General features: G+C 48.9%; 2 protein-coding genes across 9 annotated transcripts in view; one reads left to right on the top strand and one right to left on the bottom strand.

Moving 5' to 3' along the window:
• MARS1 (methionyl-tRNA synthetase 1) overlaps positions 1-15,252 on the bottom strand; it is a 19,609-nt gene extending 4,357 nt beyond the window's left edge. For 2 of the 5 annotated variants that reach the window (XR_014233288.1, XM_082350216.1), the window contains exons 1-11: positions 15,054-15,252; positions 14,156-14,246; positions 13,917-13,995; positions 13,704-13,838; positions 13,281-13,356; positions 12,861-13,033; positions 12,576-12,682; positions 8,471-8,587; positions 8,125-8,328; positions 7,172-7,373; positions 5,060-5,134 (exon numbers count right to left, since the gene is read on the bottom strand). Coding sequence is in view for 4 of the 5 variants with exons in the window: in XM_082350216.1 (XP_082206342.1) it covers positions 5,060-5,134; positions 7,172-7,373; positions 8,125-8,328; positions 8,471-8,587; positions 12,576-12,682; positions 12,861-13,033; positions 13,281-13,356; positions 13,704-13,838; positions 13,917-13,995; positions 14,156-14,246; positions 15,054-15,162 (1,368 nt within the window). In the remaining variant the exon portion in view is untranslated. The remainder of the gene's footprint in view (positions 1-5,059; positions 5,135-7,171; positions 7,374-8,124; positions 8,329-8,470; positions 8,588-12,575; positions 12,683-12,860; positions 13,034-13,280; positions 13,357-13,703; positions 13,839-13,916; positions 13,996-14,155; positions 14,247-15,053) is intronic. The other 3 variants (XM_082350214.1, XM_082350215.1, XM_082350217.1) reach the window with 3 other exon arrangements.
• Positions 14,276-27,243, top strand: ARHGAP9 (Rho GTPase activating protein 9). 4 transcript variants are annotated; one of them, XM_082350218.1, is made up of 19 exons: positions 14,276-14,645; positions 19,950-20,017; positions 20,328-20,661; positions 20,936-21,159; positions 22,131-22,355; positions 22,543-22,656; positions 22,855-22,959; positions 23,190-23,251; positions 23,382-23,472; positions 23,679-23,774; positions 23,917-24,015; positions 24,244-24,385; positions 24,488-24,595; positions 24,942-25,040; positions 25,211-25,288; positions 25,436-25,489; positions 25,733-25,867; positions 26,224-26,329; positions 26,965-27,243. In XM_082350218.1, the coding sequence occupies exons 1-19, from the start codon at positions 14,636-14,638 to the stop codon at positions 27,134-27,136; spliced, it is 2,322 nt and encodes a 773-aa protein (XP_082206344.1). In that variant the 5' UTR covers positions 14,276-14,635; the 3' UTR covers positions 27,137-27,243. The 4 variants fall into 4 exon arrangements, with proteins under 4 accessions (XP_082206344.1, XP_082206345.1, XP_082206346.1 ...); XM_082350220.1 differs by lacking the exon at positions 14,276-14,645 and adding an exon at positions 19,143-19,220; XM_082350219.1 differs by lacking the exon at positions 14,276-14,645 and adding an exon at positions 15,342-15,733 and having other exon boundaries at positions 18,066-20,661.

Below are 27,243 nucleotides of genomic sequence, written 5' to 3'. Positions count from 1 at the left end.
AATGAAATACTTATAAGCCCTTTAAAAAGAGTGAGGAAGACCTGTATGTATTGATATGTAAAGATCTCAGAAATACATTAATTAAATAAACTGCTAAACAGTAATATATGATATAATCCTATTCTTATAAAAATAAATAGTAATACACAGATTAGCACAAGGCCAAAAAATGTTTTGTTTTGTTTATTCAAGACCCATTTATTCTCTAGTTCTGCCCACATGGAGACACCCTTCTTGAAAAGGGGTTGAATCCTTCCGTTCACTTTAACACCCTGTGCTGAAAACATGTCTTCCGAGGTTTCAACTCCGAGATCCACAGTTTTAAAGCACTGATTCTTAAACCTCATCTAGATTTCTCCCCTTGGATGGGGGGAGATGACCCAAACACAGAGAAGAACAGCTCAGGACTGTGGGCTCTGCTCGCCCAGAAGACCTTGCAGCTCCCCTGACCAGCCGGCTGGAGCCAGGATTAGGGCCCTGAGGTGAGGGGCGCCTGCTGGGCTGCTGCCACCGCAGATGGGCCACGCTGCCGTTGGGCGCCTTCCTGCCCCACCGCCACCGGCCCCCAACTCCTGTCCTCTTCATTAGGCTGGCTGTCACCTTTAGTTTCCCTGGAGTCTGGGGATTCCAGACGGTCTCTGCTCACACTTCTGTATCACGCCTGCTGCCTCAGAACTGCTGATTCACACTGTCCTGAAGCCAGTCCTAGAGTGACAAGAGCCACACCTGCAGGTCTATTCCACTGACCAGACGCACAGGACCGAGCTGGGCCCACGGACCTACAGCTTTTGTTCAACCCTCCAACTTAAACATTTCAGTTAACAGCAAAATGCACTCTCCACCTTGGTCTGGACTGTGTCGGCTGATCATTCTTGCCTAGGTTCACAGGCCAACAGCCGCTGTCCTTCCTTTCCTGCTCATCACTGCACCAGCGGGTCACTCCTACCTGCTGCCGTCACACACCTGGCAACCTCGTGTTCCGGGGCCAGCCAAGAACTGAGACCCCAGCAGGCCCCTAGTTCCCAGCAGGCAAACTCCCCATTAAACTACTGCTGCCTAGCCGTGTTCTCGAGGCTTCAGAGCCGGGAAAGTGCGGAGAGGATAGCAATCCGCGGCGCCCCCAGCCCCAGACCCACGATGCTCCGCGGAGGCGCCGGGACCTCGCCGCAGCCACCCGCGCCAACACAAGGGACCTCTGCGCCCGCCTGTCCCGCGAACCCGGGCGCACATCCGACCACCGCGACCCACGATGAGACGCGAGGGGCGGGGTTCAGCCGGCAGCGGGCGCTGGGGCGGGCGGGGACCCGGGCTCCGGCCCCGAGGCTGCCCGCCCTCCCTCCCCACTCGCCGCCCGGAAAAGAGGCCAAAAAATTTTTGAGGAAAACTATATCTCAGTGCTGATTAAGGGGAACATCCACGTTTACACCATGTATTTCATTCTGAACATTATTTTTGTGGCCGCACCGCACGGCTTGTGGGATCTTAGTTCCCCGACCAGGGATCAAACCCGTGCCCCCTGCAGTGGAAGTGCAGAGTTCTAACCACTGGACCGCCAGGGAATACCCTCATTCTGAAATTTTAAAAACAAGCGTATATCACTTTTGTAAGCAGAAAAACAAAGATAAATCTTTTGTAAGGGATGGTTCATGTGATTCATCCACATAAACACTGTAGCATCCAAAACCTGACAACACACTCTACTGGTGAGGCTATGGGCAAACAAGTGCACACACACACTACTGGGAGGAATATAAAATGGAATAACACCTATTGAGAAAAATTTGGCAATAAACTACATATGCATTTCTCCTGCACACAGCAAGTGATCCCTTTTAAGGAATTTATCCTGAAGATACACTTCCCACAATACAAAAATACACATGCACAAGGTTAGTCACTGCAATAGTATTTTTAACTGCAAAATACTGGAAACTACCTAAATGGCAAACACAAGAAATTGGTTAAATAAACTATGGTACCCACGGGACTTCCCTGGTGGTCCAGTGGTTAAGACTCTGCGCTCTCAATGCAGGGGGCCCGGGTTCAATCGCTGGTCAGGGAACTAGATCCCTCATGCCACAACTAAGAGCCCGTATGCCACAACCAAAAAGAAAGATCCCGCATGCCACAACTAAAGATTCTGCATGCCACAACTAAAGATCCCACATGCCACAACTAAGACCTGGTGCAAATAAATAAATATTTGAAAAAACAAAAAACAAAAAACTATGGTACCCACACAAAATGGAGTACTATGCAGCTGTTTAAATAAAACAAACAAACAAACAAACAAGGCTGAGTAAGGATGCTCTCTATGATCTGATATGAAGTAATCCTGATATGGAGTCATTTCTAGAACATACTGTTAGATGAAAAAGACAAAATGCAAAAGAGTATATACAGTATGCTATATTTTGTATAAGAGGAAATAACACACACACACACACACACATATATATATATATATACAGGCTTATCTTTACAAAAATACACACACTAAGACTAAATCGGAAAACAAAGCCAATCACCTACAGGAGATGGGAGAACAAGGTAGCCTGGACAGGAAAGGGAATGAGGGAATGACACTTCTCTGAGTATACCTTTTTGCATGGTTTTGATGTTTTAGAAGCATACTGATGTTCTACATTTTCAAAAAATTAAGTTAATAAGTATGAGGAGAGAAAAAAGAACTAGAAGCAAATGAAACAAACTTATTGGCTTACTTCAGTAACACAACCACACTAAAGGGGGAAAAAACTAAGCCAAGACAATTTTGAACATATTTGATTATATACCCGTGCTTGGTGGGGGAAGGGGCAGGACTGCCAATAAACCCTACACTCGTCTTCGTAGGTTTTTTGATAGTGGTATGGGTGAAGCAATTCTGAAATTTTTAGGTGTATTGTAGAATCGAGCAAATGAGTAAATAATGTTGTTGGGAACCAGAGTACTTACTGTTTGGAAGAAGGGAAATAAAAATATGAGATGAGGGAAAGCGAGGAAGAACCCCATGGGGCTGGACTGGAATTTCAGGTGTCGGTGTGAACCCAAAACAAATGCCTAACTCTCTGCTGACAGGGCCTAGAAGCAAAGACACCCCAGTAGCAATGAGCACACTTAAATCTTGGTCTCTAATACTGTTCCCTACTTAAAAAAAAACAGGGCTTGGTAGAGAAATGGTTGAATCCCAGACTGGAACAAGATGAATCTAGAATATCCTGCTATGCTAGAAAATAAGGAAGTGCTTAAAAAATGATGGGAGGGGCTTCCCTGGTGGCGCAGTGGTTGAGAATCTGCCTGCCAATGCAGGGGACACGGGTTCGAGCCCTGGTCTGGGAAGATCCCACATGCCGTGGAGCGACTAGGCCCGTGAGCCACAATTGCTGAGCCTGCGCGTCTGGAGCCTGTGCTCCCCAACAAGAGAGGCCGTGATAGTGAGAGGCCCACGCACCGCGATGAAGAGTGGACCCCACTTGCCACAACTAGAGGAAGCCCTCGCACAGAAACGAAGACCCAACACAACCATAAATTAATTAATTAATTAATTTAAAAAAAAAGAATAAAGAGACTTTATTAAAAAAAAAAAAAAAAAAAATGATGGGAGACCTCAGAAACACCCAGAGAAACAACCTTGAATAGGCTACCATTGGCCAAATAAGGGACAATTCGAATATGAAAATTATTTAGGACAGGAATCAATTATAAACCATTGAAAAAAATTGGAATCCATGAGTTGACACTGATAATAAATAAGGAGATAAATGAATGAAGGAGAAGGGTAAATGTGGAGAGAGTGGCAGAGTTGGCAAATCTTAACGAAAACTGGTTCAGGTAAGAATGATTAAATAAATGGATGTTAAATTTAGAGGGAACCTTTCAATAAAGAGAAAAGTACTTGCATGGTCTTAAAGTGTATTCCCACAGACTGCTTATAAGTTGCAAAGGGGAAAATATTAATTGTACAGTGGAGAAGCTGGGTAACACCTTGACTGAGCAAAACTAACATCACCAATGAGGGGGAAATGGCCATGATGTGCCTCTGGAAAGAACAAAGTATCATTTATGTAGTATTCCAATTGAGGATGCATAACCTGAATCTAGCCATGAGGAAAACAGCCAACAAATCGAAAATGAATATTCTATTTTAAAAGGGGGAATCAGGGCCTATATTATTAAAAACTGTTAATGTCATAAAAGATAAAGAAAGGCTGAGGAACTGTTTCAGATTAAGGGAAACTAAAGAGACAGAAAAACTAAATGCAATACATGATCCAGAGCCAGATTCTACACTACAGGAAAAATGATGCTAGAAAGGATATCAATGGAATAGTTGGCAAAACTGGAATATGGCTGGTAGATCACACAATTATATCAATGTTAAATTTCTTGAAGTTGTTAACCATACTGTGGTTATGCAGGAATATGTCTTTTTTCTTAGGAAACACACAAGGCAGCATTCAAGAGTAAAGAGGTTATATAAGTACACATGCATACATGTATGAGAGAGAGAATATGCTAAACCAAATGGAGCAAAATCTTAACAGCCAGTGAATCTGGGTAATGGGTACATGAGGTTCTTCTGGGTAAAGAACACGAGGTTCTTTGTTCTAGCAACTGCTTATCCTTGCAACTCTTTTTGCAAGCTTGAAATTATTTCCAAATAAAAAGTTTAAAAGGAAAAAAAAAAAGCAGCAAATCCACTAAAGTGAAAAATTGGTTAAGACACATTGTGAAGTAAAAGAAAGTAGACTGAAGAAGAATATGAATGCCATGATCTAATTTGTATTAAGGAGGAAAAAAAGGCATAGGAATACTTTCATATGCAAGTGCTTCAAAGGAAAATCAGCAGTAGTAAATACCTCTTGGCAGATGGGCCTGGACCTTTCACTTTGTGCCCTTTTCTTGTTACATCTTTTTACCTTAAGCATGTAAGTATAATTTTAAAATGGAAATTAAAAACATATGAGGGTGACTTGGTACAAATTTGCCTCTGCCTGTGGCTGAGGCAGAGGGGGCAGAGGAGGCCATGCAGACTGGCTTGAGGGAAAGGCCCACTCACCTTAGGCAGGTCCAGAAACAGGTGCTGAGAGGATTTCACCACAGGGCACGACCGGCAGACTTTACACTGAGGCTTCTGTGAAGGGGAAGTCAAGAGAAGGGGTGACCCAAGGTAGGACAGTCAGGATCAGGCTGCAGGCCAGGAGCTGTCCAGGCGAGGGGGGAGGCACAGAGAGATGAGGTCCCCCGTCTGCCACCAAGCTTAGCCTCACGCTCACACCCCGCCAACTCACGAACTATTTACTTGGGCCTTCTCTGAACTTGCAGACTCAGGTCTGCATAGCACAACATCTGCTACTCAGAGTTTCACATCTGTGTCCTTTCACTCCAAAGAATAGGAAAAAGCATTCTCTGAGCACAGGCTAGACCCAGAGCCCTGCCCTGTACGCAGCTGTGTGAGGAGCAGAGAGCCACGCAGAGAAGACACACGGTTCCTCTCCTTGAGGAAGTTACAATCAACCAGGGAGAGAGGGCTTGCGTGAGAAACAAGCACAGGCTTTCACACGGCAAAATGTCAAGAAATACTTATTTTCATGGCACAACTTGATTGTACAAACATTGAAGGATGATGGCGAAAGGAGTAAACAGGTGGAGCTAACCAATGAAAGCTTCTGAATGAGTTTTGATCTGGGTTTTTGAAGGTGAGAAATTATAACTCTCTCAGGACCTCTCTCCTGAACTCCACATGCCTGTATCAACTGCCTACCTAATATCCCTCCTTGCATGTCTAAGAAGGCACCTCAAACTTAACAAACCCAAATAGTATCACTGCATTCCACAGGAAAGCTCTTCTTCACCCAATCTTGCCTGTGTTCACAGATAGTACTACCATCAGCCCAAGCTGCTCAAGCTAAAAGCATACAAGTCGTCATTCTCTTGACTTCCCTATCACCCCGAATTGCAGTCTATCCAGTTCTATAGAGTCTGCCTCCAAAACATATCTCAAATCCTTCCCCCCTCCCACTCCGCTATTTCTACTGCTATTAACCTAGTCCAAGTTATCGTCATCCCATTTCTGAGCTACCACTGGCCTCCAGACTGGTTTCCCCACTTTCTCTCTTGCTTCCCTCCCACCCATTATCCACAGAGCAGCGTGCCATTCCACTCCCAGATGGCTGACTGGGCCCTGGAAATCGGGTCACTGCCTACCTCTCTGACCTTGTCTCAATCCACCACCACCCATCCACCCCCACCCCGACTCACTATGAGCCACACTGTCCTTTTCAATTCCCCTTTTCAGCGCTTTGCTGCCTCGGGCCTTTGCATTTCCTGGTGCTTCTGCTTGGAACACTCTTAACCCCACTCATCACCTCCTGGCTCCTTCTCATTCTTCAGTTAAACTCTCAATTCAAATGTTACTTCTGAGAGGCCTTCTCTAATCACCCAGCTTAACTCTTCCCCCAGAAGTCACCCTCCACCACATCTTCCGGGCAGTTTACCCTGGAGTAACTCTGTTCTATCTTTAGTGTTGGTCTCTTCCCGCACTAGATAAAAATCTGTCTTGTTCACTGCCACATCCTCAACACCTAGAACTGTGACTACCCTACTTTAAAGACTCAAAAAAGTTTGTTGAGTAAATGAATGAATGAACTACCAAATGAATAAACATGGAGTAGAAGAAAAGGTGGTATATATGGAAGAGAGAAAGAACTAAACAAATGCAGATCAGGTGGTATGAAGCAGGAGCAAAGGTAGGGTAGTATGAACTCAACTTGTCGATTTTCCAGCACAATGCCAAGCACATAGTAAATGCTCAGTAAGTATTTATGCAATGGACTGGGTGATGAGTTGCCAGGACAGAGTAGGAAGAGCCACTGGTGAAAGGTGTTGAATGCTAAAACAAAAATCCTATGGACAACAAGGTCCTACTGTATAGCACAGGGAACTATATTCAATATCCTGGAGTAAACCATAATGGAAAAGTATATTAAAAAGAATGTATATATTTGTACAACTGAGTCACTTTGCTGTACACCAGAAATTAACACAACATTGTAAATCAACTATACTTCAATTAAAAAAAAAAAAAAAAAAACCTGAGGCGGACCAGACTGGGAGTCCCTTAAGATTAGAGACTGTCTCCTTCCGGGCTCCCAGGAGACCCTCCTCTCACCTTGAGCTCGATGGCATTGATGAGCTTGCCACACTTGTCACACTGGTCACCCCGGGCCTCCTCATAGCCACAGAAGGGACACACACCCTCCACAAAGCGGTCAGCCAGGAAGCGGGCACAGTGCTCACACCGCAGTTGCTCCACAGTATCTTGCAGCACAAAACCTCGGGCCACCAACCGCTGGAAGATATCCTGGGTAATTCTGACGAGGTGAGCAAGGGACAGGGGAGGGGTGGACCGGGGTAAGTCAGAGGAAGTGGTGCGCCCCTCCCTCCTTCCACTCCACCCAGGATCCAAACCCATTCAGTCCAAGTGCCAAAGAAATCAGTCAGAGGCCACTTAAGTCATTTGTAGGGAGTTTACTGATGAGCCCAAACACCTCACATAAATTGCCCAACTCCCCACACAATCCCTTTCCTCATCGCTCTAGAATTTACTTTTGTAAAATACAGATTTATCTGTTTTGTATTCTTCATTAACAAAAATCTCCAAAAGGATAGGACTGTTTAGTTCTTTGATATGTCCTAAAAATTAAAATTAAATCAGAGTGCTGCTAAACTGCACAGCACACTCAGCTGGCAGCCTGTCTACTATGCAGTTTTTATAAGGATGATAATCAGGCAGAGGAAGATGAGTGTATTTGCTATAAACACAGGAGTAGGAGGGGCTGTCCTGAGACCGTGGCGGCCAGGAAGAGAAGGGAGGCGGTAGAGGGAAGGCAGGTCCTTCCCATGAGCCTAAGTCCTGTCTCTTCCCTCCCTCAGCTACACCTTCAGCCCTGGTCAGGCTTCTGCACACAATGAATCCCCATAATAATGCCTGGGACACATTTCAGGACAATATCCGGATGTTTGGGGGTGGGGGGCGGGGAACAATCTTGGTTCCTTCTTTCTGTCTCCTAGATATTCCCACTGCCCCCGCCCTCCATTTCTGCCTGATTAGAGGAAACCTACTTGGTCTGCTGCGGAGTGGTTGTCCGACCAAAAATGTCAAACGAGATATTAAACCAGCGGTAGATGTCGGCGTGGATAACATGGTACTTGTCACAGATCTCCTGGGGGGTTAGACCCTCCTCCATAGCCTTGGTCTCTGTCGCTGTACCATACTCATCTGTCCCACACAGATAGAGGGTGTTCCACTGGCGGAGCCGGGAGTACCTGGAAGGGAATGTGGTGATCATGGGGCCCCATCTCAGCCCCTCCCATGTACCCAGGATCCCTCCGGCTTCCCCCCTTGAGGCCTCCTATTCCCTTGGGGCCCACTGCTCCCTCAGGGCTTTCCCCCAGCAGCCGGCTCCACCTGGCAAAGACGTCAGCACTGAGCACGCAACCGATGATGTTTCCAAGATGGGGGACATTGTTGACATAAGGGAGGGCGCTGGTGATGAGCACATTCCTCTCCCCAGCCACAGGCAACCTGGTAGGGAAGAGGAAGAGAACAGTCCAGGGGGGAGAAGAGAGGGTCAAGAGGGACCCAAAGTACACAGAACACCCAGATGCATCTGTTCTACTGTAACAGGGCCACATCCATCTGAAGTCTTTCCTCACATGAATCCACTGGAGCATAAACTCCCCCAAAAGCCATGAGATCCCTACAGTTGGCGAATACAGGGCCCTGCCCACAGCAAGCAAGCCTCGTGTACTGCTCCTAAGAAGCCTCATTCTGACACTAGCTCTGTCTCTCTTTACTACCCTAAGTACTCCTTTTCCATTAGCTCATTCCCAGGCTCCAAACGCTGGGGTATTGACAACTCTCCCCAGGATCTGTCCAACCACCATCATTTGCTGACTTCCTAGACGCCAATGCCACCCAAAAACACTTTCCCAGCACTGACCTCTTCCCTTCTTCCCAAGTGCTATGTTAACATTACCTCTACTCACTACCTGAAATGCTTACAGCTCGCCAGCCCATACACAAGCCTTCCCAAGTCCTCTCATATCCCTTGACTCTTCCCTCCCTAACCCGTATCGGTCACTTCCTCACGGCCTGACTCAAACCAGCAGGAAGCAGTCATTGCCTTCATAGCCACCCTCTCCTTCCCACTTTCCCAGGATCATTCCTAGTCATGCAACTCAATCTGCTGTCGGAAGTCACTCAGTCTGCTCTTCTCTTTTCACGCTTCATCACCAGTGAAAGCTCAGCTGCACACATCCTGTATTCACCCCCCTCCCCGGCACTGACACCTCACCAGGTTTCCTTTCATCTTTCTAACCATTCTTTTCTCTTTTTTTTCAGTTTTAATATTTTTTTTTATAGAAGTATAGTTGATTTACAATGTTGCGTTACTTTCAACCATTCTTAATCTACAATTGCTGACTACCATCACTTACTGTGTCCTTCAACCCTGGGCATCCTGCGAGCACACCGAGTCCCATAACCTCTTCTGCTAATAGAGACTCCAATGATTCCCTCATGTTAACCTTACCCTTCTTCCCAGCTGCATGCTACATATCCGGTTAGATGTTCCATCTACTTCCTGGAACATTTTACAGCTCATTTCCTTGAGAAAGATCTCACTGTTTTCTCCTGGATTCATTGACTTTTCTCCCCATGACTGAGTACCATAGTTTTCTCTGAAATCCAGCTTAGAAATCAGCTCCTTCAGGAAAGCCTTTCTTTGCTGACGACCGGCCTTCCACCCAGTCATCCTTGTATCCCGAGTCCATAAGCATCCTGTACCACACATTCTGTGGTGCTCCTTTTGTGTCACCCTGTAACGTCTCTCTCATCTTGAGTGTGCTTACTACGGTGGCAGATATGCACCACCGCAGAGTACACCCAGGGTTCTGCCCTCAAGAGGGTTACATTCTATCAGGTAACTTCTAACTGGATCAGTGCGATGAGAGGTACAAAGTGCCCAAGGAGCTCGAAGGAAGGCAAGCATCTCCAGCCTAAGACTAAGACTTCACAGAGGCAGAACTACTTGAGTTGGGCCTCGAGAATGGGTGGGAATTTGCCTGATCAAGACACTGGGGATGCTCAGTACAATTTCTTACAACTGCGTGTGAATCTACAGTTATCTCAAAATAAAAAGTTTAATTTTTAAAAAAGTAAAAAAAAAAAAAAAAGACACTGGGGATGTCCTTCAGTCAGAAGGAAAAGCACAGAAGATAGCCTGGTTTGGCTCTAGGGTCTTTAGCCAATTGTCTCCTCCTCTAAGTACACATTTAAACATGTTAGCCTGTATAAACACCTAAGAAAATCTATCTCCTATTCTTTATTATCTCTAAAACAATCCTCAATAGGTACTCAAAGAAATACGCAAAATGAGTGAATGAACAAAGGACGAACTTTCATTAATTCATTCAAATTTTATCATTATCTACCAAATGCTTGGCCCTATGCTAGAAAATGTGTACCATAAAAGAAGAGAGAGGCCCTGCCTTCAATAAGCTTACAGATTAGCGAGGAGACAGACATGTAAAGAGACAATTATAGGGCTTCCCTGGTGGCACAGTGGTTAAGAATCCACCTGCCAATGCAGGAGACACAGGTTTGAGCCCTGGTCCGGGAAGATCCCACATGCCGTGGAGCAACTAAGCCCGTACACCACAACTACTGATCCTGGGCTCTAGAGCCCATGCGCCGCAACTACTGACCCCGTGTGCCTAGAGCCCATGCTCCGCAACAAGAGAAGCCACCACAGTGAGAAGCCCGCGCACCGCAACAAAGAGCAGCCCCTGCTCGCCGCAACTAGAAGAAAGCCTGTGTGCAGCAACGAAGACCCAACGCAGCCAAAAATTAAAAAAAAAAAAAGTTTATAAAGAGATAATTACAACATAATATGACAATGGAAGCTCCCAGAAGATGAAGCACTTAAGACTCTCACAAGCTCTATAGAGAAAGAAATTATAGAACCGGTCTCTTGAACAACTGTACAGCAGGTAGGTAAGATGCAGGCATTCCAGGGAGAAGGAAGAGCATGGGCAAAGACACCAAGGTGTGAGAGTATATGATCTCAGCCTGCCTTCCTCTTAAAACTCATCTTGACCCAACTGCCCCTTGACTGACCAGCCTCCAGCCACTAGCCTTTTAGAAATTCCTTATAAAGAACCAAACACGGTGCTTGCTCTGAGACACCCTTCCCCCAGACTTACCCTTGCCTAACTCTACTCATCTTGCAAGTCTTAGTTCCTTTTTTTTTTGGCCATGCTGCGCGGCTTTCGGGATCTTAGTTCCCCAACCAGGGACTGAACCTGGGACCTCAGCAGTGAAAGCGTGGAGTCCTAACCACTGAACCACCAGGGAATTCCTGCAAGTCTTAGGTCAAATGCCATTTTTCTAAGTTAATCTCCTGTGATATTTTCTCATAGCATCCTGTTCTTTTCCTTCATAGTACTTACCAAAATTTATAATTATACCTTTGTGTGACAGGTTTTTTTTAACTTTTAATTTTATATTGGAGTACAGTTGATTAACTACGTTGTGTTAGTTTCATGAGTGACAGTTTTTTTTAAATACCTGTCTATACCACTAGACTCAAAGTGGTATGAGAGCACAGTCTTGTTGTTTCATTCCCCTCTGTAGACCCAGTTCCCAGCACACAGGGCCTGACAAGGAGTGGACACTTAAATCTTTATTGAACAACATGTTCAGAACTACAGACATTTCATTTCGATGGAAAAATCTACATATGTGTGTGAATATTATCTTAGCTTTCAGGAGAGTAACAGAATATGATGCTAAGCATGCAGGCAGGGGCCAGAATATGAAAGGCCTTGTGAACTACACAAAGAAACCATCTGTAGAATTCTGAAAAGGAACGTGAGATGATAACATAGGCAGTTTTAAGCAGCCATTCTGGTGGCAGAGTGAAGCATGGGATGGCACGGAAGGAGAAGGTAAGAAATGGTGAGGCCCAATCTCAGGTAGCAGCAGTGAGGATAGGGAGAAGGGATGGATACAAGGACTCTTTAGGAGTTAGAATCAATGACCTGGTAATGGAACAAATGATAACAAGCAGAGATGAGAGAAGGGTATAGATAGATGACACCAAGATTTCTGGCCTGGATTTTTAGGTGGAAGGTGGGAGTCATTCACTAAGACAAGTGAATGAAGGAGAAAGAGAAGCTGGCAGGGAAGGTAATAGGTTTGGTTTTGTACACATTGAGTTTGCAATGCCAGTGGAGGTGGAGGAAATCTAGGAGATAGTCTGACAACTATGTCTGGAGCTCAGAATAGAGATGTGAACTGGAAAAAACAGATTTAGGTGCAATCAGTAGACAGAAAGTAGCTGAAAACATGGGTGCAGATGGGACTGATGGACAGTATATCCAAAGTATTAGCCAAGAGGTTGAGAGGACAGAAAATTAAAGGTCAGCAAAGAGAATTCGACAGGCAGGTATTGGCTCTATCGACAATTTCCACGTAAGAAACCAAGCCCCATTCATGTGTGCCTACTCACACTGGATTCTGCTGTGGCTGAACAGGGGGCAAGCTTTCCAGGCCCTTCTCCCAAGCAGCTACCGCCATGGCAATCTCCTCCTCAGATAGGGTAGCCAGCTCCTCCTCCTATGAAGAGTGGACAGTATCCCTCACCAGGTGAGGGGGGGGGCCGCAGAGTAAAGAACTTTTCTCCTTGCTCTCCATGAACTGAAAAAGTTAGTAGTCATGCTCAAAGTCCCTCTCCAAGCCACCCACCACCTCACGCACTGAGGCTCTGTGGGGACCCCTCTGCTCTGTTCCAAACCTCAGGCTCATTGCTGACAGCCCTCCCCTCAAGGGAGCTGGGCTGGGGCTGCTTTTGGAGGTAGGGCCGGAGGGCCAGGACACCCTGCTGCTTCAGCACAGTCTCTGCAGCTCGCTGACATGGCTCCTGAGAACTCAGTGTCTGGAACCAGCTGTGCAGGGCACCCAGCTCCTCTGTGGCATGGAAGACAAGAAGCAATCAGTAAGACCTAGAATGGGTAGGCGGGAAGGGACCCCCTCCCCTTCTTCACAAAGTTTCTCCAGCTGCCTTTCCCAGTTCCCTCAGCCATCTTTCTGCTATAGCTGCCCTGTCAAGCTACACCTCAAAATGGGTCCTCAGTATTCTACTGCCCACTCTGTAACCCCTACACCAAGCTCCTGGGGTTGGGGCTGGTGGAGAAGTGATATGTACAGTTCTCACCAGGGAGGTATGCCGGGTCTTGGAGTAATGGATACAGTGCTCCCCACAAAACAATGTCAGCTAGAGATTCTGTCTCCTTTGTTGAGGAAAGAAAGGAAGAAGTACACAGGTGAGACACTCAGTTTCTTCCCAATTGACATAATAGTATCGCACATTTCCTAAGCACTTACTATGTGTCGAGCACTGCGTTAAGCATTTTAAATTACCTCTCTTAATCTTCACAATAACCCACTGAGGTGGACAATAATACATTACCCTCACTTCAAAGGTGAAAAAAATGAAGTTTAAAGAGTTTTTGTGAGTTTTAAAGTTTACACTGCTAGTAAGTGGCAGTTTGGAAGGTCTGAACTCTGAATACAGTCTTCTTTCTTAATTCGTATATCATACAGCTTTCCCCAGTACGCATCTCAAGGCCCAACTCACCCCAGCCAGGAATGGACAGCTCCGACGACTCAAGCTGTGGTCAATATGAGTCAGGGCTCTCCGGACCAGGCTAAAAACATCTTCTCCCTTCTTCCCTTGGACCACTAAATAGTGCAGGGCAGCGGACAAAGCTGGCTACAATGCAGGAGACACGGGTCAGGACAGCCATGCAGAGCAAGAGCCTGCCTGCCATTCCCCACATCTCAGCCCTACCTGCAGCTCTGTCGCTTCCCATTCCAGCCACTGGTTGGTGAGGTCATCTTGCTCCCAGCCAGATAAAAGAAAGAAGTATCTACCCAGGGAGAGAGCAACAGAGGCAGAATTAAAGGGGCCCATTTGTCTAGCCCATTTCTCACTCCCCAGTGAAACAGTGGTTGTAAAGAAGGCTACATGGAGGACAATAATCCCTGATTCTATTCAGCCACCTCCCTGCATCAAGGACCAGTACTGACCGACAGATTGCACTGGTGGAGAAGAGGTAGTTGCCACTATCCAGTTGCAAGACAGGAACCTTAGGCCGGGTCAGGAACGGGACCACACACTCTGACCCGGGAGAGGAAGACGGGTGAAAAACAGAGAAAAGAAATGCTTTGTCAACTTAGAAGGACAACTTCACGGGGGTGGGGTGGGGGCAGGGGGTATGGGCAGTCTCACGGAGAGGGTCCAGGATAGGACCACTGAAAGGGGGTGGGTCCAGAATGAACTGGAGAGAACAGCAGGTGTTCAGCTGAGACGGCCAGCTGGAAACAACAGATGGGGACTGCAGTGAGGAGGTGGTGGTACTGGGGTAGTGCTGCAGCCAAGAAGTGGAACAACTGAAAGTAATTAGGATATCTGAGAATGATCTGAGCTACAGTGGGAGAACAAAATTAAGACAACTGGGAGGATTGACAAGAGAACCGCTTAAGAGTCACGCAAACAGATGGCTGGGAATGAGAAGAGGTAAACGGAAGAGAGTATGTGTGTCTCTGTGTTCTTAGGAGAGGAAAGCATGGTTTCCTAAGAACGACAAAGGAGAACCTGGTGGTTATCATGTGAGTGACGTGGGGGGCAGGGGGTTGCCTGATAGGCGTGGGAGAAGATTGGAAAAGGGAAAGAGGTTCACTGGAGTGAGGCGAGGTCCTGGAAGAAAGAAAAGGGTACACTGAGGGAAATTAAGGGAAGTGACGGATGAAAGGTACGACTGGGAAGGAAGAGGGTATGGGGTGTCCAAGGATAATGCGGGAGAAGGTTGACGGGAGTGCGTGGGGGGGGGGGGGGCGGGGTTGACGAAGACAACTGTAGGGTGGTCCTCGGCGTGTTTTCAGTCCCGCCCGGCTCATCCACCGCCCACCAGCACCAGCAGACTACCTTCCGGGCCTACAGTGCTGATGAGCAGCTCCGCTCTGCACTGGGCCCTCCCGGCCGCGGCCAGCACGGGCAGGCTCCCCGGGGCGCCCTCGCTCACGAACAACCTCATTTCGCCGTCGATCCCACGCTGATGCAACCGGAACCGGTCTCTCGCCAGTGGGATGAGCGACCGCCGCGAGGCACGCCGGGAAATGGAGTTCCGAATGCGGCCTTTCCCCCAGCCAGACTCCCGGAAAGTAGACTATTTCTCCCATCATGCAACACTAGGAAACAGGAAAACAGTGTCATAGAGATGGAGAGGCAGTAGATGCTGTGCCAGAGCAGCACTTTTTTGGTGGGTGGGCCGAGGAGACCTTTACGTGTGGGGCTCGACGCACTTCAATCTTGTAACGCAGCCCAAGGGCGGTGACGGAAACAGAGGCGCTCAGTCATCTTGCTGAAGTAGCGATGTTATGACAGCGGCTACTCGCAATGGCTGACTCTCGATTCGAGTTCATAAGAATCAGAGTTTTAGAGTTGAGAGTTATGATAAACTTACGTTAGTGACACAATGAAAATTAGGGTACGTATCCTATTAACAAAAAAGAATGTGCCTATTAAATATTGATTTAATACCATTCTGAAGCGCATATGCAGCCAGGCAACCTCATTAAAGGGAAGGGAGCATGTAAAGGAAAAAGGTAAGTTGAGGCGGAGTAAGAAGGCTAAGAGTTTGTCAATACGTATACGTTATTCAAGGAAGCACGTATCAGTAATTGAGAAAGGGACCCTTCTTAATCATCTTTGTATACCTTTAAGATTAATTAATACCTAATCGTACTTATGAGCTTGGCACTGTTTTTTATACATATATATAAATATATATATATTTCTCAAAAAGAACTAACAAAAAAACAAAAATAAAAAAATTTTTAATTCTCAAAAAACTCTATGGTGGTTGTGGTGGGCCTTTTGAACCTAAGCCATAAGAAGCCTTATAGGGACTTCCCTGGTGGCGCAGTGGTTAACAATCTGCCTGCCAATGCAGGGGTCATGGGTTCGAGCCCTGGTCCAGGAAGATCCCACATGCTGCAGAGCAACTAAGCCCGTGCGCCACAACTACTGAGCCTGCGCTCTAGAGCCCGCAAGCTACAACTACTGAGCCCGTGTGCCACAACTACTGAAGCCCACTCGCCTAGAGCCCGTGCTCCGCAACAAGACAAGCCACCACAATGAGAAGCCCATGCACCGCAACGAAGAGTAGCCCCCGCTCGAGTAGGCCCCGCTTGCCACAGCTAGAGAAAGCCCTCACACAGCAACGAAGACCCAACGCAGCCAAAAATAAATAAATCAATTTATAAAGAAAAAAAAAGAAGCCTTGCAGCTTCTGCCCAGGCTTCTTGTAACACTCTGATAGCCCTGAGCTGCCATGTGAGAAGTCTTACTACCCTGAGATTACCATGTAGGAGAGGTGTCGTGTTGACATTCTGGCTGACAGCACCAGCTGATCCCAGCATTCCAGTCATCTTCACCAAGGTGTCAGATATGTGAGTGAAGCTCTCCAGACCAACCCATCTATCTGCCTGCTGAATACCACCAAGTGACCCTAGTCGATACCACATGGGACAGAAGAATCACCCAGCTGAGCCCTACCCAAGTCTCTGCCCCATAAAATTGTGGGTTATAAGAGAATGGTTGTTATTTTTTAAATTACAAACAAACTGTGAGGTAGCTTCTCTCATTCTCATTTTTCAGATGAGGAAACTGAGGTACAGAGAGGTTACTTTGTGCTATACAATGCATTGAAGATACGATTATTCACAAAATAGATACAGGCTTCTGCCTTAGCGGAGCTCACAGACTTCCTGGGAAGTCAGAAAGTCAAATAACCTTTAAAGTGTCATGAAAGTTATAATGTGGGAATGTAAAGTCTGCTGTAGGGTCTCCTAGTTAGGGCCCCTACCTGACTCTAAGGGGTTAAGAGAGGCCTTCTTGTGCAAATGACCTTTCAACGGAGATCTAGCTGATGAGTAAGAGTTAGCCTGGTGGAGGTTGGTAGGAGAGGGGAGAGGAAGTGTTTCAGGCAGAGGAAACAACTTATGCAAAGGACCAGAGACCTCAATGCTCTTTAGGAATGTGAGGAATTAGTGTGTGGCTGGAGTATGGAGTTTGTGGTGGGGAGTGTGAAAACACTAGGCTAAAAGGAGAAAGTCTCTGTAAACCACACTGTAAAATTTGGACTTTACTCTGAGGAAAATGGGAAGCCTTTGAATGGTTAAGTCAGGGGAGTGGCAGGCCATTTTTATGTTTTAGAAGCATCACTCTGGCTGCTGTGCCAGGAATGGACTGGAGAGGAGTAGAACTATATGCAAGGAGACTAGTTCAAAGGTCATATTATCTGGGCTAAAAAGGGCGGTAGTTGTAGGGATTAAAGGAAGTAGACAGGTTGGAAAGATTTAGTAATCAATTAAATGTGAGTGGTGAGGAAACAAGAGAAATTAAGATTGGCTGCCAGGTTTCTGGCATGGGCAATTGGGTACATCCTCTATGTGCTCCAACAGATGATAGTATTTCCCCTACCATAGTGATTATCACACTGTATTTTAATTGTTATGAGAGGGCATCTTTTTTTTTTTTTTTTGGCCGCGCCAAAAAATGCGAAATCTTAGCTCCCCAACCAGGGATGGAACCCATGCCCCCTGCAGTGGAAGAGCTGAGTCCTAACCACTGGATGGCCAGGGCCAGGGAAGTCCCCAGGAGAGGGCATCTTAATTGACAATGCCTAGCACACGGTTCTTGCCCTGGCACGTATGGTAGTAAGCATTCAATAAATATTTATAAATTTAAATTTAACTTGGGAGTTCCCTGGTGGCCTAGGTTTTAGGATTCCGGGCTTTCACTGCCATGGCCCGGGTTCAGTCCCTGGTTGGGGAATTGAGATCCCTCAAGCAGCATGGTGCAGCCAAAAAAGAAAATAAATAAATAGGGACTTCCCTGGTGGCACAGTGGTTAAGAATCTATCTGCCAATGCAGGGGACACAGGTCTGAGCCCTGGTCCAGGAAGATCTCACATGCTGCGGAGCAACTAAGCCCGTGTGCCACAACTACTGAGCCTGCGAGCCAGAACTACTGAGCCTGCGTGCCTAGAGCCCGTGCTCCGCACAAAGAGAAGCCACTGCAATGAGAAGCCTGTGCACTGCAACGAAGACCCAATGCAGCCAAAAATAAATAAATAAGTATATTTAACTTAATAGTTGTACTAGAAGAGAAACAGATTTGGGGGGGAAGCTGACAAGTTCAGTTCAGAACATACTATGTTTGTGTTACCTGTGAAAAACCCAAGTGGATTTTTTAAGTGGACAATGGATTAGACTGGAGCTCCAGAGAAAGATCTGGACCAGAGATATGGTGCCAGCAACGTATGGAGGTCATTTGAGCTGGAGAGAGAATAAGATCACCTATGGTGTATAGAATGCAAAGGGTACAGGATCTTAGACAGACTTCTGGGGTTTAAGAAGCAAGCAAAGTCCTTCCTTATGCAACAGAGAAGGAACTGCTGAAAAGGTCAACTGTGCTGGCTGTTGCTGAGATGTCAAGCAACATAAGGACTGCAGAGTTAGGGGTGACCCTATGAGGAGTGAGCTTGCAAAGGTGAGGGAGTGAGGGGAGAGGAAATGGAGACCCCCATGTGTAGGCAACTTTCTCAAGAAGTTTGACTGTAAGAAGGAAGACAGAGATAGGGTGGCAACTGGAGAGTACAGTAAAGGGAAGTTTGTCTAAAGATGGGAGATACTTGGATATGTTTAAAAGCTAATGGTAAGGAGCCAATAAAGAGGAAAAGGATAAAGTGCAGGAGAGATGGCAGAGAAGGCAGAAGAGGATGAGATTTGAGCACTTAACAACCACCAGACGAATGGATAAATGAATAAAGTTGGTCACTATTTTGGAAGTGGGAAGGGAGAGTTGAGAGGTAAGGTTCTCCACAAGTTGAAAACAGAGCAAACTAAGGAAGACAGAATCCCAATACTGGCAGCCCAGGACTCAAAGCACGTGTCAGGGGAGGAGAGCTGGCTCTCTGATGTCATCAAGGGGGTGGGGCACTCCCTACCCCACATCTCCAAAGCCAGACAGAAATCCTCGCATCTTGCAGTGGAGAAACTGAGAGAAGGGGAAAAGAGGCGTGGTCAGGTAAGGAGGAAGCACAGGTGTGGGGTTTAAAGCTCTGGCAACTGACAGCGGAGGTCAGTTCCCACCTTCCACCAGGGAGAAGCTAACATTAGTCCCCCATTCACCCCCATAAGCTGTCAAAGCATCCTGTACTACTTGTCCATAGTCCCTGATTCAATTGTAATTAATAAATTTATTATGTTATCAGTTAAGATCTGTCTTTAAGCTTCAAGAGGGCAAGGGCTATGTCTATCTCCTTCCCCTCTCTTATCTCCAGTAGCTGACACTGTTCTTTTCACACAGGAGGTGCTCAGCCAATCCTTGTTAAGAGCATGAATGAATGAACCCACACACTAAAGTATGGTCCCACCCAAGAGGCTTATGTACGGAGGATCATATCAAGGCTGCTCAGCTCCCCAAAACACATCCTAAATTGAGAGGATGGTATTTTCACCTCTTCCTCAAACTCTGAACCCCTCTGTGTTTCTCCCAGCCACTTTCTCTTTCTCTCCAGTTTGGTCTTAGTATTTCTCTCTCTGGCTCTCTGTTTCTCTGTCTTTATGTTTTTCTGAATCTGCACAGGAAGCACGCAGTTTTAGGTCTGAGGTGATTGGCAATAGAAACATTGGTGCTTGTGTAAATTTAATAAAGGGTCACACATTTTTGTATCTTTGTCATTCATCAACTCCTGTCTCTTTGCCTGTGTTCTGTCTCAGACCTGATTCTTTCTCCTCATCTTCTTGTGTCCAGCTCAAGAGTCCCACCACCACCCAGGACCAGCTCCTCTTGTCCCTGGATCTTCTGATTGGCCCCAGAAGGTACTTAGAGGAAAATCACCCAGCTAGACCCCCTCCTCTGATTTCCTGCCTTGCTGGTCTCGAAGCCCTGCTGACCACATCCTCTCTCACCTTACTTACATACTTCCTCATTAGTCACATCAGCCAGGACTTCTCACCCCCCAAAACCTGTTACTGACCCCCACTCAGGCTCTCTGCCTTACCCCCTACTCTTACCCCAGGCTTTCTAGTCTTCCCTTCTACCCCACACTGCTCTTAGAACCATGTCTCTCTGCCTGCAAGCAGCCACTCCTGTCCTTTTCTGGATCTCCCTCACCCCTTTTTCCCATAGGTGACAGTACCGATGACAATGCTATCAAGCTGGTGGTGGCCAAGTACCCAGGGAAACCTAGGGCTGGGGCCCCGGAGCCCTTCTCAGGGATCCCAGCTCCGTGCCCTGTATGCCTTCACTTACACTGGGGCAGATGGCCGGCAGGTGTCTCTGGCTGAAGGGGACAGGTTCCTACTGCTTCAAAAGACCAACTCAGACTGGTGGTTGGTAAGGCGCCTGGGAGCACCCCCCACCTCTCGGCCCATCTTCATCCCAGCTGCCTACATGACAGAGGAATTCAGCCCTTCCCAGAGCCCAACAACCATCACCCCCAGCCAATCCCTCCGGACTCCTGGTGAGTAAGTCCTCCCCCATCACCTTCCTACCTCCCTGGCTTCTGGGAATTATTGGAAAGATCCCCTTCCCCGAAGCTGTTGCTAATCCTCTGCTCCTACCCCTCATCCCCACCATGGTGTCCCTATCGCCTCTCCTTCCTAGTCTCAAGCCTTCTAGATCTCATGTAATTTTCTACCTGCTCTTGTCTTCCCTGTGAGCCCCCAAGATCAGGGACCCAGCCAAGACCCATGGGGGGACCCTGCCCCCAACTCTTCCTATTTTTCTGTTTCCAGGGCCAAAGTTATTTCCTGGCTCCCTGGAGGAGACGCACCTGAGTCAGGAAACCCCAGGCAGAGCCCAGGCTACATCTGAGCAGCCTCCTCCTCTTCCCCCTAAAATGTGTAGAAGTATCAGTGTTACCAACTTGAGGCCCAGCCTCCTGAAGAACTTCCAGGAAGGACCAAGTAGAAGATCCCTTTCCCAGGAAGACTTGCTGACAGAGGCCGATGTGAACATGGTGAGTCATAGTGCTTCTTCTGAGCAGTCAGTCAACAGACATTTACTGCGGGGCTTAGTTCTAGGCACATTAGCAAACAGGACAGACAGAATCTCTGCCCTCAAGGGATTCCCATGGGGGTGATGAACACATAAATAAGATAGCCCTTGGTACTAATAAGCGCTACAAAGAAGCTAAATGTTGTGGAGGATGAATGAAGTGGTCTAGGAATGCATCTCTGAGGAAATGACATTTAGTTGAATCTGAATAAGGAGAGACAGCCCTGAAACAAATGAAGAGATGAGAAGGAATTCTAGCTGAGGGACAGCAAGTAGCAAAGATCCTGAGGGTACGTGGAACCTGGAAAATGATAGAGGGACTGAAAGGCCAGCTTAACTTTGCTTTTCTCTCTCAACCTCTTGACTCCGGCCCAGGGCAGGGTTTTTTGCTGTGTCCTGTCTTGCTAGCTCAGGTCACCAGCGAGTTTCCTCTAAAGATGGAACTCCCTTGATCTTCCTGAAGATTCAGCCCCTCCCCTCTCTCTTACTTACTAGTGGGTGAAAAATGGCCCCTCCTCTCTCACACTCCGCTAGCAGGAGTCACTCCGCTGACCCCTCTCTGTCTCCTTTTACTCTGGAGGATGTGAGGGTGGGACGCTCCTCTCGCCCCCTCCCTCCACGCACACAGAAAGGCTGTTCCCCTTTCCTGAGGTCCTCTGGTGGGGGTGGGGTGGGGGAGGAGGGAAGTTGGCAACAGGAAGTGAGGAGAAAAGCAAAGACTGTGAGGGAGGGAGTCAAAAAAAAAAAAAAAAAAAAACCAGAAAAAAACCAGCTGCAGGAGACTAGGGTTTCTTCCTCAGTACCTGGGTCACCCCAGCCAGGAGGTGGTGGTGAGAAAATGGTGGGGGAGAGAGGAGGAGATGGTTAGGAGAGAGAAGATCGGGGAGGGCCACAGGTAGAATAACTACCTCTTTCTTCCCCCTTTCCTTGCAGGCAAGACCCCAGACCTTCATGTCAGAGCCCCCTGTGTACTGCAACCTGGTGGACCTTCGCCGCTGTCCCCGGTCCCCACCCACAAGCCCTGCACGTCCCCCGCTGCAGAGGCTGGACGCCTGGGAGCAGCACTTGGACCCCAACTCTGGACGCTGCTTCTACATAAATTCGCTGACTGGCTGCAAATCCTGGAAGCCTCCACGCCACACTCGCACCCGAGAGATGGTGAGACCTTCCCTCCTGCTTGTCCCTTGTCCCTCCAATCTCCTCCTTTCCCCTACTGATCCCCAAAGTAGTATGTTTTCTCACTGGGACTCTCAGAAGATCAGACAAATCAAAAAATTGTTAAGAAGGGTGTTGAGAGCCGATTGAGGTGGCATCTGGATGTAGTTTTGCCTTTCCCTCCCCCCAGAACCCTGGCTCCATGGAGGGGCCACAGACCATGAATAGGGACAACGGTGTCCTGCAACCTCAGGCAAAGGACTCAGAATCTGGCACAGGGACGCCAGGACCTTTCGACTCCCAGGTGAGATCCCTCCCTCCTCCTGATCACATGCAGGAAAAGCCATCATTTTAGACTTTCTCTTTTATGCAAGACATTCTTCTTCAGTACCCCACCACACCCCCTGACTCACACCCCCACATCCGCACCCCTCTTCCTCCTACAGCCAGGGACTCCAAAGTTAAAGTTTCCTCCACCTGTTTCTCCAATCCCCTCCCCCAGGGTTCACCCTCCCTCTGCAGACGCGCCTCCCAGCTTGACCCCTCAGACCAGCCTTCAGCTCTGCAGTCCCCTCGGCCCCTGCCGCAGGTCCTGGACGACCCCCATGTAAGTCTCCCGTTTCCTTGTGAACGCCAAGCTCCTCCCCGCCCAGCCCCCAGTTCTTGCTCCTTCAGAAAGGTCTTCCTCTTTCTGAGCGTTGTCTGGGTATCCTCTCTTACCGAGCACCGCCCGCTCAACTTTAAAGGACCTCACTCCTGGGAGATCCCCTGGGGAAAGCCATGGTGACTGTGGGGGGCTCTGGGTGACTTATTGATATCTTTCCTTCCTCTTGCCAGGAGGTGGAAAGGTCGGGCATGCTCAATATGACCAAGATCGCCCAGGGCGGCCGCAAGCTCCGGTGAGAACTGGGAACGCAGCAGGGGCGGGGACTGTCGGATTGCGCGGGGAGCGCGCCAAGTGTTGGGCCCTCCCCACGCGAATGTAAATGACCTCTGCACAATTATCACTGCCCCCCGCCGCCCCTGCAGGAAGAACTGGGGCCCATCTTGGGTGGTACTAGCGGGTAACAGCCTGGTGTTCTACCGAGAGCCACCGCCGACCGCCCCCTGCACCGTCTGGGTGAGTGTGAGGGAGGGGAGCAGCGGGGGGCAGGAGGGGTTCCGGCACAACTTCTACCGGCCTCAGGCCTACCGGGGGGAGGGGGGGGAGGGGAGGGCATGTCGAGAGGAAGGAGCGCAGCCTCCGGTGTCCTCGCAGTCCAGCGGGTGAGAGGGAGGCCGTGAGGGGAACAGCGCTGTGGCCTCAGTTTCTCCCCGAATTGCCAGGGACCAGCGGGTAGCCGACCCGAAAGCAGCGTGGACCTGCGCGGGGCCGCCCTGGCCCACGGCCGCCAGCTGTCCAGCCGCCGCAACGTCCTACACGTGAGCGCTCTCCCGCTCGTCCCCGAAGCCCCACCCGACCCGAGGGTGCGCCCCCCGTTTCCCTCACGGGTCTCCCGCTAGGCCTCCCTGCTCTTTATGCTCCTTCCCGCTGACCCAAGCCCTTTCCCCGCGGGCCCCTCAGATCCGCACGGTCCCTGGCCACGAGTTCCTGCTGCAGTCAGACCACGAGGCCGAGCTACGCGCCTGGCACCGCGCACTGCGGGCCGTCATCGAGCGCCTGGTGAGATGGGTGGGAGGTGGCGGGACAGTGACCCGGGAGAGGCTCGGGCGGGCAGAAGGAGTGGAGAAGGAACTGTAGGATGTGGGGTGGTGAGGGACAAGGTGGCATGTAGAGCCCTGGGGCGGGCCTGGGATGTGTGGCACCCCAGCAGCCGGCAAGGGGGGTGCAGATTTCTCTCCGAGCTCTCTTCCAACCTCTGATTCGGCCCATCTTGTTGTGCCGATCTAGGATCGAGAGAACCCCCTGGAGCTGCGTCTGTCCGGTTCGGGACCTGCGGAGCTGGGGGAACTGAGCGCGGGGGAGGACGAAGAAGAGGAGTCCGAGCCGGTGTCCAAGCCACTGCTGCGGATCAGCGGCCGCTGGAGCTCCAGTTAAGGGGCAGGCCTGGTGGGCGGGGTCTGGGGGCTTTTCCCCGCTCCTCGGAGCCACAGCCGCGGCTGCTCTCATGCTCAGATTGCACTTGCTTCCGCAGTTCGGTGTCCGGAAGGAGCTGAGCAGAACCGGGTACGAAACAAACTAAAGCGGCTTATCGCAAAGAGACCGCCCTTGCAAACCCTGCAGGAGCGGGGTCTGCTCCGAGGTGAGATGGGCTGGGCCACCTAAGGCCCTTCTCCTTCGTGCCTGCTTTAGTGTTTTTGCAAGCACTTTTATTTACATTCCGGATCTCGGCATCAGCCCATTTCATGGATGAGAAAACTTCAGCGAGGCTCAGAGTAGAGCTTCCCAAACTGGATCAGCGGTCTGCTGAGACCACTGATTTTCCCCCCTGCAGCTTATTGTTGGGGGGAGGGGGTGTACTTCCTTGCCCAGACCTGGAACAGGCAGGCAGGAGAGCCAGCCCAACTTTGGGGTGAAGACTCGTGCTAGAAAGAGCTTTTATGGGTGACACTGTCACTGGCTCCCCACCTCACTCTGTGCCTCCCCAGACCAGGTGTTCGGCTGCCAGTTGGAATCACTGTGCCAGCGGGAAGGGGACACTGTGCCCAGCTTTGTGCGGCTCTGCGTTGCTGCTGTGGATAAGAGAGGTCACTTCCCAGAGACCCCAGAATCTCCCCTTCTAACAGGCCAAGGCCCAGAACTCCCCACCTCCCCCATCCTAGTCTTCCTTCTGCCCTTTTTCACTCTACCCTCAGATCCCTCACCAGCACATACTTTAGAGCAAGAATCCTTATCTGCTCCCTGCCTTATCTCCTAGGTCTAAATGTGGATGGCATTTACCGGGTGAGCGGAAACTTGGCAGTGGTCCAGAAACTTCGCTTCTTGGTGGACAGAGGTGAGGTGGCTGTGGGCAGGTGTGGTACTAAGAACTTCATGTATCAGAATCACAGGTGGTTCTGAGTGAGGGAGCTGGAAGAAAAGGGACGTCTTCTGTCTGGAGCTACATGTCTTAGCACTTGATCTCTTCTTATACATGTTGCAGAGCGGGCAATCACCTCCGATGGGAGGTACGTGTTCCCAGAACAGCCAGGACAAGGTACTTACATGAAGGGCCCCTCAGACCCTTAACAGTCACCCACATCATCCCTGCTCCCCGTGTCCTGCTTCTGGGGGGTTGTCCCCATCCTGATCTGTGCCGTCTTGCCCCACTGTGGACCCACTAGGCATTCCTGTGGTCTGCCTTAACTGAATGTTTTCCCAAACTCCTGATCTCTCAGTTTCTTGGTCCCTCTGGCCATTTCTGAGCCCTGAGCCCCTCTGTACCTCCTTCTCCTTCCAGAAGGCCGATTAGATTTGGACAGTGCTGAGTGGGATGACATTCATGTGATCACTGGAGCCCTGAAGCTTTTTCTCAGGGAGCTACCCCAGCCTCTGGTGCCTCCACTGCTGCTGCCCCATTTTCGTGCTGCCCTTGGTAAAGGATGGGAGCTTTGGGCAATACCCTTGATATGAGGTGGAGGGGAAGTGGGGGGGAGCATGAGTGATAAAGAATAGAGTAGAGGTTCCCTTATACTCTTCTGTCCCATCCTGAGCACAGAGATGGAAAATAACTTTCAACTAATGTGCCAACTCCAGTTGTTTTTTTGGTGAGTGTTTAGAGGGCTGAGTTTAAAAGAATTCTAAGGTTGCAGTTGGGCTCAGCGAAAAAGAAAGCTGTGATAGATTAATGATGTCTTCACCGAGCATGGGAAAGAGTAGTGAGTTTACCCACCCTGCCCTAGCACCTTCCCTAACCTCACTCCCATGCCCTTCCCATCACTCTCTCTCTAGCACTCTCTGAATCAGAACAGCGCCTCTCTCAAATACAAGAATTAATAAGCTCAATGCCGAAGCCCAACCATGACACTCTACAGTACCTCCTGGAGCATTTATGCAGGTCAGGAAGACTGAACATCTTTGTTCATGTTGGGAGAGGGTGGGATGGGGCCTGCAGCTGGGACTCTGTGTTCAGATGGAGTGAAGGTAGGGAAACACCTAAGTTTAGTGGGTGATGGAGGAAATAAGCAACCTCTGTGCGGAGCACATATTACCAGAGTCAAGGCCTTTTTGCTCAGTCAGCATCAAGTGGGAAACTGGGGACCAAGACAAGCCCAGGGATGTTGCGAGAGAAATAAGGAAAAATCTCACCCTCTCCCTTCCCTCTGCTTCTTTGTCTTTCACTGGGACAGTAGGGATGACTTATTTGGTGGAGTTGGGCCTGGGCAGTGACCTCTGAGAGAGCATAGCCATTTGAATTAAAGCCTCCCAAATTGTGAGCAGAGAGGACTCTAGGGGCAGTCTCTGAAGTTGGGAAGAGGTGGGTGTATCCTAGGTTGTATCTTCAAGTTGTATCCTGAAGACTTCTCCATTGGTCTCATCTCTGTCCCCCTGGAGGCTCTCTCCTTGATTTTCCTCAGCCACCGCATGGAGGGATCCCAAAGTGAACTCTTCCTCAAACCTCTGAAGGGTTAGATTTATTTGCAGTGGCACGACTGCTGCCCTATGGCCCTGTCTCTCGGCCTTTGCCCACAGGGTGATAGCACACTCAGACAAGAACCGCATGACCTCCCACAACCTGGGAATTGTGTTTGGACCAACCCTATTTCGACCGGAGCAGGAGACATCTGACCCAGCGGCCCATGCCCTCTACCCTGGGCAGCTCGTCCAGCTGATGCTCACCGACTTCACCAGCCTCTTCCGCTGACTGGGGCAAGGAAGAAGAGAAAATGTGTTTCCGGTGATCTCTTTTGGATAGCCTTTGGTGGGGGTTGTTCTGCTTTGAGGATATCCCTTTAAATCCTGTCTCCCAGA

Source organism: Balaenoptera borealis (assembly GCF_965194805.1).
Source record: "Balaenoptera borealis genome assembly, chromosome: 13".
Classification (NCBI taxonomy): domain Eukaryota; kingdom Metazoa; phylum Chordata; class Mammalia; order Artiodactyla; family Balaenopteridae; genus Balaenoptera; species Balaenoptera borealis.
The sequence above is the reverse complement of the archived record's forward strand: the minus strand, read 5'-3'. Positions and strand labels throughout refer to the sequence as shown.